General features: G+C 36.2%; 1 protein-coding gene across 8 annotated transcripts in view; it reads left to right on the top strand.

The window, feature by feature from the left end:
* NIPBL (NIPBL cohesin loading factor) overlaps positions 1–13,078 on the top strand; it is a 152,472-nt gene that overhangs the window by 65,345 nt on the left and 74,049 nt on the right. For 6 of the 8 annotated variants that reach the window (XM_055790415.1, XM_055790414.1, XM_005230399.4 and 3 more), the window contains 2 exons: positions 2,049–2,142; positions 11,635–12,267. In XM_055790415.1, coding sequence (XP_055646390.1) covers positions 2,049–2,142; positions 11,635–12,267 — 727 coding nt within the window. The remainder of the gene's footprint in view (positions 1–2,048; positions 2,143–11,634; positions 12,268–13,078) is intronic. The other 2 variants (XM_055790416.1, XM_055790412.1) reach the window with 1 other exon arrangement.

Below are 13,078 nucleotides of genomic sequence, written 5' to 3'. Positions count from 1 at the left end.
AACATATATACTAATAAGTTACTAAGCTGTTTGTTCAATTTTTTTGTTTTGTTGTGGTTTTTTTTTTTTTTAAGATTTATTACCAATTAAAGATAAGTCAGGTTTGAAAAAAATCAGCTCCATAATTTCAGTGTGGTGGATAAGTGAGTAACTCATCAGGAAAATAATTCACTTTGACTTACAATAAAAACATGTAAGTTTAAGATATAGTTCTTTTTTTTGCAATGAATCTGAATATTAGATTTCTTTGCACACAAGGCTGTCCTCGCATAAGGCAACAACTTTTGCAAGCACTGTTGCAAGAATAAGCGTAGTTAATAGCACGGCATGAGTTTCAGATGCATTGTGCTGTGGGAGGTGAAAAAAAACAACAAATAGAACTGTTTTCTAAGTGTCCATGGATCATTAAAGTGATGGAATCTGGTTTCTCATGGATTTATGTTCTTTGACTTGTAAGCACCTTCAGTGCATAAATGTTATACTCTTTTTTTTTTTTTTTTTTTTTTTTTTCTTTCCCTTTCCCTAAGCAATGTCAACTATGCCCTCACAACGTGTAATGTGTACGCTGTCTAATCTATGCCTATGCACGTGGAAATTTGCTGTTTGGCCATTGTCAGAGGGAGCGCCTACTTGCCCGTCAATGCAGGCTCTATTTCCTTGAAATCGTTTGACTTTCTAACTTACTACTGGCTGCTGATTTTTTTTTTTCCATACAGACATGTAAACTGTAATTACAGTTGAGCCTTCTAACATTTTTTTTAAGTGGGTTGAAACTGGTCAAAAGGATAAAAGGTATTTATCAGGCAGATAATTCAGGTTTGAATAAATAAAAAGTTATATATAAGAGCTGTCCCTATTCAGATACCTCAAGAGGAGCCACCTTAGAATATTAGCTACTGTAATAACCAATTTAATTAGGAAACAGATTAAGTAACCTTAGAACTTCTTTGGAGACTTCCTTTGTATGACTTCACTCTTTAAAAAAGAATGACTTCTTGCAGTTTTGTAATAATTATAGAAATTGTTTTTTCATAGATATAGGGATTGTTAGTTTTTTCTTTCCCAAAGCATTCCTATAGGTGTCCTATAAAAAACTGTGCTAAAGATGGGAAGTACTGTTCTATAGAAGTTTATTTAGATCTAGTTAGGGCATTGAGTGAATGAGTATACTTGTGACCAGCAGAGGGGTCCATGATAGCAGTAAAAAACTTGTTAAACATTAAAGGAGAATTTGAACAGTGGGTTTCGTAAAGGTAGAGTATGGACATAATTACTTTGTGATTAGTATTAAATTATGATGAAATTTTTCAGAATTTATGAATTCCATTGATGCAGGTTATTCCATGCAAAACTGAGAAGACAGAACTTTTTTGCCATGTTGGCGAAGTACTTCATATTGCCATTGAGTTCTTTCCTATCTAACTGTTCAGACAGACAAATAACAAGTTAAAAATCACTCCAGTTATGTTTTACATGAGACTGTCTCAGTGGCTGCTATGCAAGTGCTGGAGTTTTTGTTCAGTCCTGGTGTGTGTATGCTGGGGGATTTAAATACAAAGTGTTAATTTGTTTAGCTCGGACAGTAAGATGGCATTCTAGATAAGCTTTAAGTGTAGGTTAAGTGAAAAAAATGGCGATTGTTTGAAAAAAATCTACATTTTGTGCTCAGTTTCTTTCAGGTGATACTATATAGAGATCATGTATCTGCTTCTCAGTTCTACTATGAATGCTTGCAACGAAAACGTTCTAAATGGAATCTTAGCATAAACCAAATGTGCTTAGCTAGAAAACATGTGCGTAGATTTATTTTTGTGTTCATGTTCTGGTTATAGATTCTTCTTTGGGCTGATTGTGCTTTAGAATATTGCCTATACAGTCACCTAATAGCAGTCTAAATTACGAAGATTTTTATGTAAATAAGTATTTTTCTAATACTTGTTGTATGCTTTTTTGTCCAGTCCATTTTATCAGTATATGCACTAATTTCAGTCTTTATTTTATGAAGTGTTCATGTTCATAATGTTAATTTTTTATCATTGTCACTGTAGGATGGCGATCCCTCAATAAGGAATGCTGCATCATTTTCCTTGAGGTCACCACAGTCAGTCTGCTCTCCAGCTGGAAGTGATGGAACCCTTAAAGGTAGTCTACTAGTCATATCTATTGATGGTTTTTTTCCAAATTTTAAAGAACAGAAACCCAAAAGATGTATTTAGTTATTCCTCCTGACTTCTGTACTCAAATAGTACTAGAGAGCGTATCATGTTCTGGATACAAAATAGTTTCAGCCCTGATCCAGAAGCAGTTTCTGAAGGTCCAAAAATTGACTAATCATCCTTCAAAACAAAGCACAAATTCATGGAGGACAGAAGGATTTAAAATCCTTTACAATATGAGGATTAAATTCTTTATAAGAATGGTTTCAGTTGCTCTACATAAGTGGTTTAAAGGCAGCATTACGAGTATTGAACTCTCAACTAGCACAAAAGTGTTTTAATGCAACATTTGTCCTAATTGCAAACCTGAAATTTTAAAAACATGAAATTAAAAGTAGTTCAATGAATGCAATACATGTAGCATAAAGGAAGTCTGAAAGGAAAGAATAGGGTGAACTGTCAGTCAGTTGAGAGGGAACAAGAAAAATAACTGCTCCAAATAATTCTTTATGCTAAGATCTGGAATACCTTCTGCTGTTTTTAATATTATCCCTAAGAAGCAACAATTGAGACTTAGTAAGGTAGGGGTTTGGGCATATTATTGCTAATTTTCTTTTTCAGTGCTTATGTATTTATTTGGCAATAGTAGGATGATGCAAAAGTGCTTTCTGCTTTTTAGTTGTGAAACAAAATTAGGTCTTTTCTGAATGGTCAGGTTAGGTGGAGAGGGAGAACAGGTGATGCGGGACATTCCAGAGAAGGTGAAGGTGTTGGCCTTGTGCAGCCTGGGTAAGAGGTATCTTTGACAAGGGTGGACCTTAGAACAGCCTTCCCATGCGTATCAGGAGATTATCAGGAAGGCTTGAGTCAGTCTTTTCAGTATTGTGGAGGAAGGATGACATACAGTGGGCTAAAACTGAAATGGTAGGTTCTAAATAGGTCTAAGGAAAAACATTTGAGCCTTGGAAAAGGTTGCCTATATAAGCTGTGCATTTTCTGTCCTTGGAGGTTTTTTTTCGAGATCTGGCTGGGTAAAGCCCTGCATAATGTGGCCTTGCTCACCCTGCTTTGAGCATGAGGATGGACTAAAGACCTCCTCAAGTCCCTTCTTAATTATCCTATGGTCCTGTGACTGCTAAATGGTCTCTGTGGTTCATCTTCTGTAGGTATCTACTGTGTTAAATAGTGATAGAAAAAATGTGGCTAAAGTGGCAGGTGAGAAGTACGTGTACAGCATGCCAGCAGCATCAGTATTTCAGGAGGTCTTGTGTTAAAGGACTTATTGTAAGACTTGTGTAAATGGCGAAAACTGAATGTGGTTGTGTTTGTTGAGCTTATCAGTTTAACAGCATTGTGAATCTAAGCTACTTCTGCTCAGATACGTGATTACCACTCAGCCAGAATATTTGAATATTTTTTGGTTAAAGTTGCTGCTGTTTCAATTGGCTGTCTCAGAACCCCATTTTGAAGGGATACCTTTTCAGATTATTTCTGAAAACAATCTAATTGTACACTTCAGATTGTAGTGTTTCATCACTAGAGGGGCTGAAACAGTGCAGGAGGAGCTTTTTGATTTATTTACCTGTGTTAGCTTTACTTTTCCCATTGATAAAGCACACAACTGAAATACTGTTACTAGTGGTGCTACCATTTCTCCTTCTTAAAGAGATTAGTAAACCCTGATTGAGAGAACCAGTTCTTGATGCTGCAAGAATCTTGCCAGACATTTATTTCATCTAATCTCGTAATTTAGAAATGTATGGAAAGAGGTGTGGATAATTACAGTGTTACTTAAAGTGTGGGATCCCTGACAGTGAGTTCTTGGCTTATGATTTGGAGTGAAAGTTGTGCTGGAATTTTCCAGTCGTGAACAAACGGAAAGTATCTATGCTGAGCTTTTTGTTGCTACTCTCATTAGCCCTTGAAAGTTTGCGGACAGGTCACAAAACTTGATAAAGAAAATGAGCAAAATACTTAGTTGTTTGTTCAGGAGGACAAAAAGAATGGCACTAGACATCGTCGGTCCAGAGAGACACCTCAGGAGGGAGGTTACAATATCTCAGCTTTCTTGTGTAACATAGAAACTTGAGGCAGTTACTGAAGGCATGGGTACAGACTGAATTTCTGTATTTTTTGCATGGAAGTAGCAAGGACTTCTGGAGACTTGGAGAATGTTATTGGACAGTCTTGAGTTACTTCAAGACTGAATGTAGCTGTCTGACAGAATCTGAATGAGAAAGAAGTTTTGTTTGCAAGTCAGGCAAATATTTGAGAGATGTCAGAAGTGATATTCATTATTTTGGTTCCTTATTCAGTTAATTCAGTGGAGTAAAACTGTGTGTTACAGAAATCTTTGCTTCGTTTCTGCTTCAGTAAAGGTACCAGAGTAGCTCAAGTTTTATGCAGAAGTTGTAGGCTGGTCTTTATCCCTTATTTTTTATGTAAATTTTATATTTGTAACTGTGCAAACAGAGTAATGGTTCTGCTTTCATGCTATCATCTGTTATGTGTACTTTCTTTAAAAATTCATTTATGTGAATTCCTCTATGAAGAATTAACATAGAGTATTTTCCTTTTGTTGATCTCATAAAATACTCTGTGGTTTCCATTATCTAGGATTGGTTACTCATCAAAATCTTTTATCCATTTGTTCTGCTTTCCCACTGCTCTGGAACCTCAGAAAAGTTTGGGGTTTTTTTAAAGACAACTTCTAATGATCTGTGTAAAGGAAAGTATTCCTCAATATTTTTAGTCCATTGCTTTGCAAAAAGAAGAGTTCATATCATTTGCATATAGTTTCCTAAACTCCTGGAAAAACATCTGTATGGACTAGCAACAACCCTTATGAAACTATATAATTTTGCATTCTTTTCCAGAAATAATTTGTATTCCACGCAGAAATTGTTAATGGGTGTTTGATTATTTTCTGACTAATTTGGAAAGATTACTTCTATTTTCTTAGGGATTTGTAAGAGTTATCCCTCTACACTTGGTCTCTGAATGTATAGTGGGTGGCAAGAAGAATTGGGAATCTTCTCAAATCTGTAGTGCAGACTTTCGTGCTCTTAAAGGTACTTAACCTTTAAGAAAAATATTGTCTTACCCTCTGTCTTTCAAAAGGAAGGTGGAAGAAATTTAATCAAAGATTTTTTTTCTGACAGGGCCAAAATAAACTTTAATTCTTGTTGCTTCCTTCAAGTCTTAACTTTTTACACAAGGATGCTTCTGAATACTGCAGTTCTAAGCTAGAACAGCCAAAGCTGAGTTTTTCATAAGCCGTTTGAAGCTCTGAAGAAAGCGATGGGACTTTTCCCTGAAAACTAATGAAAGAATATGTGGACAGTGAATATGTGTCCCTAAAAACCTCCCAAACGTATGTTCTTCTTTATCTCATATGCTGTCTCTTTAACCTTGAATTTTAAATTAAGTTAAGCTCTTTGAAACAAATGTCAAAATTGTCTGTTAATCAAAATAAGTAATATTTCCTTTGCATCTAGTACAAAACTTAGGGAGGATTCCCAGGGGAAGATTCTGTGATTTTAGAAAATACAGCAGGAAAGGACTTGGAGGGCTTCCCATCAGAAGATGGGATTCAGCTCTCATGTTGAATAATGTGTATCAGTATCATTCCCAATAACTTCCAACAGTATCACTCCCAATAATTTAAAAAAAAAAAAAAACAACTTGGGGCTTTTTTTGTTAAAATGTCAGTAATGATGGAGCTTCATCACTCTTGCCATACAACCTGTTCAGATTCTTAGTGCTAGAAAGCTTTTCACGTAATGCTGAGCCTGAATCATTTTTGTTGCAGTTAGAAGTGACACTTCTTGACTTCTTTCCAATAGACAAGAAAAACAATTCACATACTTTTTTTTTTTTTTTTTGTGGTCATTTAGGTATCAAATAGCATTATCATGTCTTGCACTAATCTAATCTTCCACAGGCTGACCAGCACAGTTTCTTTCATCTTTACATAACTCAATCATAGTTTCTCAGCTTCCACTTGTCTTTGATGTTTTTATCTGAATCCTAATTGTTCTGCATTTGTCTTGATGTTGCACTGTCCTACGTTGTAGATACAACTCTATTTGAAGACTTAGAAGGATGAGTAGTCAGAGAAGTACTGTAGACAGCTTTGCATGATACTGCTGTTGTATACGAGAGTATATCTGCTCTTTGTTGATAACTTAGATGTATACTGCAAGTTGTTTTAAACATATTGCTGTCTGTCCATAGAGCTTATCTATCTTCATCTTGTGTTGTTATAATTTCTCTTTCTCAGATGAATAAAAGATGTGTGCTTCTTCTCACTGAAGTTCTTTTGTTTCAAAAAGTTAATCAAATTAGTCATGAAGATTATGATTTTTGATTCTGTTTTTAAAAGCAGTTGTGGGCCTCTCTCTCAGAGACTTAACACCAAAAACTGTTGTGATGTTTAGATTAATAAAATACTCTCTAATGCTGTTACATGAGAAGTTATTAATGACAAGTACTTGAAACTACTGTTCTTAAGACAGTGCTCTGGAAAGCTGCACTTGTTCACCTATGTGTTTATGAACAGTTTTGCAGTAGGGTATACTGAAAACTTACAGTGTTTTTGTTTAGATCATACTTCCTCAGCTTGTTAGTGAAATTGTTATGAGAAGCTATATAGAAAGCCATGCTAAAGTCCAGATACAGCATTCGGTTCTCTTCAATCCACAAGACCTGCTGTTTTGTGGAATAAAATTATTTTGATTTGATGATATTTATTCTTAACAAACTCACTTTGGAATACTGCCTCTTTATTATCTCAGTCCTTATAGAGAAATTGTTCTTTGAGTATGTATTTAAATCATACAGATGATTTGTAATACTCTGGGCTGTCCTTTGCCATCCTTTTGAAGGGACTGTTTTTCTCTTTTTGAGTCTGCTGGAGGTACAGATTCTCAAGATGATTATTAACAATTCTGACATTGGTTTAACCAGAGTTCCATGCTGAATTTGTCCGATCCCATTTTCATGAAACTAACCCATTTATGTGGAAGTGATAAATAGGATCATATTAAACCAGGGGTCCTCAAACTACAGCCCGCGGGCCAGATACAGCCCCCAGGGTCCTCAATCCGCCCCTGGTATTTACAGACCCCCCCGCCCCACCCCCGCCGGGGGTTGTGGAGGGGAACCAAGCAGCCGCAGATGGCTGCCTGCCACTTCATCCATGAGCCGGCCCCTGTTTAAAACGTTTGAGGACTCCTGTATTACAAAATGAAACGCTTCTATTTACATTTTGTAACTGCAGTATTTTAAATTGTTTGGCAGTAGTGTATTCCTCAGGTTCTGTTATATGCAGGTTCTTAGCATTTCCAACAGACAAAAATCAGTATGAATGGAGTATGGATGCTCTGGTTCTCTTCTTCTCCAGCTTCTATTTTTAGGAACTTATTTACAGTATAGTTACTTAGATGTGAAATCTAATAATCCACACGTAGCACATATGCATTCCTTACAGCCTGTCTTTCTAAAGACTTTTCTAGTAAAAGGTCTGGAATGCTGTGTCCAGGTTTGTACAGTAATTTGGTACCCACTTAAATAATGTTCCTGGAGTCTCAAGGATTACTTTGCTATGGATTTAAAAAGGTGTGGCACTCCTGAGCTTTCTCTCCAATGTGTTATGAACCAAGTATTAGACATTAGTCTTCATTTGTTCACTATCAGTTTTTTTCCAGCTTTCATGCATATAGAATGATACCTCTGGCAAAAGAGAATGTAGGATAGTGAAAGACTCTCTGTCAACATCTGGGAACCTTTACCTGCCAGGGTGTTAAAGGAATATGGAGAAACTGTTTTGAACGACTCTTTGGAAGTGTTATTGTACAAGTGGAAAGCTAATAATTCTTTAAAATTCTGTAAGATGTCTAAATCTGAAGTTCCTGGTAACCTTAATAGCTGTTGTTTAACCATGTGGATCACAACAGAGAGCATGATCAGTGTTGGTGCATCAGCTTTGAAAGGCAAGTGGCCTTTTCTCTGAAAATGCTAGGAGATGATCAGAGAAAGTAACATGAATACTTAAATAAGATGCAAGTACTGTGGCGCACTTAGAAAGTGCGCAGACAAAACCATAACATGGGCATGCCAGTGGTGTGTGCAGTCTCCTGGACAGAAGCTAATTCTTTGCAGCCCAAGTTACTGATGCACAGTGAGCAAGTGAAGTCATTCCAGGGCTAAACAAACAAAAAATGTGTTTGAAATTTCACATTTTTAAGAAGGCTAAGTCATTGTCAGTGCAGTGCATTTTATAGTTGCTTGCACTATAAAGGATTTGAGAAGAAATCAGTCACGAGTCATATAAAAAAAGTGGTTGAAAATGGCTACAGCCATTGATAAAACTTCTCCCATACTCAGTGCCATCTACCACTAGGAAATGGTACAGAAACCAGTTAATATAAAGAACCAGTCCCGGGATTGTCATGTGTGGTCAGGATGGCTGTTAGTGGAAGACCGTGGAGGTATTGTTGGTGGGTGTATTTGTTCTCTGTAGAGGCCTTATTTTGTATTGATGTTCCCTGCTTCTTAGCTACATTCAACGTTACCTGGTTGACCATCAGTATTTGCACTTCAGTAATGATACAATGACTTCCCCAAATCGGTAGAGAATCTCTTTGTCTCACAAGTTCTACATATGCGTGCTATATAAAAAGAGATTGCACAGTTCTTTTCCTGGTATTATGGAAGATCAACTACAGAAACAGATACTTTTTTTCCTCCTGAATTACTGTACAGCCCTAGAATTAGACTCAAAAGCTGATGTATTTCTGTGTTCTCAAAGAATATTCTGAAATTCAGTTCATTCCCAAAGATCATTTCTGAAGAGCATCGTATTATTTATTTGCTACATTGACAGCATTTTGTAGAACAAACCTTTTAAATCTTGGAATCTCTACTAGTTCAGCAAACAGGCTATAACTGTCTGTGTATTCTTTCCACAAAAATATTTCTTCTGTTATCAACAAGTCTTGTAAGAGCTTTGTTCTCAGACATACAATGGCTTAAGCCTTCTCCCATAGGAAATACTCCAGACTGACTTCAGTAGTAATAGGCACAAATCTCTCCATGTAATGGGTGATGTTTTGTTAGAACTCTAAGCATGAAACAGAATGTGATACTTGTTCAAAACTGCTAATGTCTGTGGTAGAGTGAAACTGTTCCAGTTCATCTTTTTCAATTTCTTTTCACCTCAATACATAGGCATTGTAGCTTCTAGGCCTCCTTGTTGCCAGAGGCTTAACCATCATTAACCTCAGAAATATGTGAAGTTATTGCCAGAACGTGTACTCTTAAAATGCAGCTTATAGGCCTTGCTGTCAACACTTCTCAGGAATTTCCTTCAGGAGGAAGATACTTTGAAATACCTATTTGTAGTGCTGCCTAGGAGAGGAAAAACTTTACTTTTGTTTCTTCATTTACTGCTGGATTCTAAGTATGTTCAATGGAATGCATTGAAATCCTTCTGACCTCCTCAAGTCTACCCAAAGATAAAACCACCACCTTATCCATTGCTGCAGTGTTATTTTTCAGCATGACAAATACCAAATCAGAATAATCTTGTCATATTTACGTAGAAGTTTAGGACAATAGAGAATCATATCTGTGTCATCTATTTGAAGGGTAACTGTGAAAAACAATAAAATGTTCCATTGTTGCAATTCAGAAGTATTCGTTTAAGAGATAATTCAAGAGTAAGATATCAGTAAGATCTCTTTGAGAAGTTTTGAGCTGCCTCTAGTGTTTGTAGAAATGAAAATGCATCTTGTATTTCCTGAGTGGTAGTCATTACCATAAAAAAAATCAGTAGCTAATGATTTCTGCTGTACATTACGCTAAGACAGTCTTGTAAATTAGCAAAAGAGACAGTAATTGTGTTGGTGAAAAGCAAGTGAGAGTTCTTCATAGGGTGTAGCCAGGACTTCAGTACTGGTGGTTGAGTGTGGTATCTAATTTGAGGAGGGCAAGTGGATTAGTGGAAAGATTCTGAAAATCAGGATGAGTTAAAACAGGGCTTCCCAGCATTTATGGGCATTATTGGCAGAATATGGAGTTGTTGCTGGTGGTCAAGATGGAGTAAGATGAAACCCATTTCATATTCTGCTCTCTACATACAGAAGTTACAGGACTTATCACAGAATGTACTAGGGAGAGAAAGTAAGTATAGCAGTCTGTGCAAAAAAGTCATCAGTAAAGGCTCACCTTTCATGTGAGCCGAAGCTTTGCTAGAGGTATCCATTCTTTTTCATCTGCAGGTCAGTACATTGCTTAATGATTCTTAGTATTTTTTAAAATATCTGGTAGAAATTTAAGCTGCAGAATAAAGCTGCTTTCTTGGATAGTGGTGCTTCTTGACTGAAGCACATGGGGACCTGTATCCCAGTTAGTTTTTTATTCTTAGAGGTACTGACCTATGATATCCTGAAACAGAATGACTAATAATAATGTCAGTCACTGCTTTCTGAAGATCAGTGTTCTCCAGTGGAATCTGATAAATGTTTGCTTTAATGATGGGGCTGACCCTATTGGTCCAGCCAATAGGCCTTTCACCCCCTTCTCCCTCCAGTATTCCTTTTTAAGCCAGAAATGATAGCTCAAATGTCTAATTGAGACAGGTTGAAAAGCTTCTGTGTTATTCAAAGCTTTTTTCTGGGCTGACAGTTACAGGGAGTTGGTTTAATTTGTATGTGATTAATTGGAGAATGTTTAAAAATATCTTATTTTAATAATTTCTCTAGATACACTTAATGCCTGGGATAAGTACATACAGAAGTAAATATTCACACTTAAAAAAAAAGGGGGGGGCAGGGGGGGCTGGTAGAAAAAGCCTTAAGACAGTAAGTGTTTTCTAGATAGTAGTGATTGGGGAATATTGGAATAAGTTTACCTAAATTAAAATAAAAACATAAATAAAAAGAAAGAAAGGAAAAAGAGTTTAACATGTATTGTCAGAATCAAAGTTAAAGAGGTTGTGTATGTTTTGAATTTTTTAAAAAAAATTTAAAATTAAAAAAGTGTGGCTGAAACAGCTAATGCCTATACACTGATCGTGAACTCTTCATCACTGGACCTTATTAAGAATCTTTTTGATCTTTTCTTTTTCTATAGCCAACTTACTTTCATTGACCATTTTCTAATAGTTGATATTCTGAACCTGCAGGTACTATTTTTATTTATTCTTTTTTGGTGGTGGGGTTGTTTTTTTTTGTTCCATCTTTTCTGAAGTGATCACTTCTCTACCTGCAGTGGACTGCTAAAATTCCCAGGAAATTCACTGCAGCTGTCTGGATTACATCTTGATCTAGGAATGGTGTGCTTCCTGCCAATCTTATTTGGACCTTTTGTGAACACAGATATATGTAGAAATACACATTAAAATTATGTAGGTTATATGTTTTTATATAAACATGAAACAACATAACTGTTCAGTTTTTCTGAATTATTATTCTAGGATCAAGACAACCTTTAATCCAACAGTCTCAGCCTCCACCTTATTCATCACCTAGAGATGTTCCCCCAGACATATTGTTAGATTCTCCAGAAAGAAAGCAAAAGAAACAAAAGAAAATGAAGTTAGGCAAGGATGAAAAAGACCAGACTGAAAAAGCTGCAATGTATGATATCATTAGTTCTCCTTCCAAGGACTCCACTAAGCTTACATTAAGACTCTCTCGTGTAAGATCTTCGGATATGGACCAGCAGGATGATATGCTTTCTGGTTTGGAAAACAGCAGTGTGTCAGAGGGTGATATTCCTTTTAATGTGCAGTACCCAGGACAGACTTCTAAAACACCCGTTACTCCACAGGATGTTAACCGCCCTCTAAACGCTGCTCAGTGTTTGCCGCAGCACGAACAGACAGCTTTCCTTCAGGCACAACAAGTGCCTGTTTTACAACAGAACACTTCAGTTGCTGCAAAACAACCTCAAACTCCTGTGGTACAGACACAGCAACAGGTTTCGCAACAAGGAACTATAACGTCATATGATGAAGTAGAATTGGATGCATTGGCTGAAATTGAGCGGATAGAACGTGAATCAGCTATTGAAAGGGAGCGATTTTCAAAAGAAGTGCAAGATAAAGGTAAAAGGATTGTGTGTTTGTATACACTATATATATTATATAAATATATATATGCATATAAACCCCATATATATATATATATTTTTATATATATATATATATACACACATAAAAACCTCCTGTCATTGTCACATAGTTCAATTCTGTTTACTCAGTGTAGGTTCTTCTGTGACGTTCATCTCCATTCCCCTCCAACAATGAACTGTAATATCTCATATATGCGTATTTGTAATATTCAGTATTCTTTATTTGGGGTCTTAATGAATGGAAAGTGAAGTTCTCCTGTTTGAGAATCCTTTTTAAGCTACTCTTATTTTGAACCATGAGACTGAATGAAGTACAATTGACGTTGTTTATAGTTCCTAAAATCCCAGCAGTACCATAAGTCAAAATTTGTAATAAATTTTGGTAGTTGAATTATTAACTACCCATGTTGCCTAATTTAAGAAAATGCAGGAAAACTCTTTTATCCTGTTTGTATTTGTACCCACATTTGAACATAATGTAAAGGAGGTGTTAGATTAAAATCACATCTGTTCTTTTAAGGGCAGTGTAATGATTGGGTAACTTACACTACTATGTTGTCTCTAATGTTTGTTCAGCTGGATATTCATTATTATGTAGGTATTACAAGCTTTAGAGAACTACCATATGTCTGTACGGTCTCTAGCACAGAACCAGGTGAGCCTCAGAAATGTTTTCATTTCAGTAGAAGTACTGGTTGTCTTAACTGATTTCATTGAATCTATCCTTCTTGGGTTTTTTGTTTTGGTTTGGTTTTTCTGTTGTTAACTGGTTTGAAGGTCTTAGG

The sequence above is a fragment of the Falco peregrinus genome, chromosome Z (assembly GCF_023634155.1).
Source record: "Falco peregrinus isolate bFalPer1 chromosome Z, bFalPer1.pri, whole genome shotgun sequence".
NCBI classification, from domain to species: Eukaryota; Metazoa; Chordata; class Aves; order Falconiformes; family Falconidae; genus Falco; species Falco peregrinus.
Note: the sequence above shows the minus strand (reverse complement) of the source record. Positions and strands in the feature narration are given on the sequence as shown.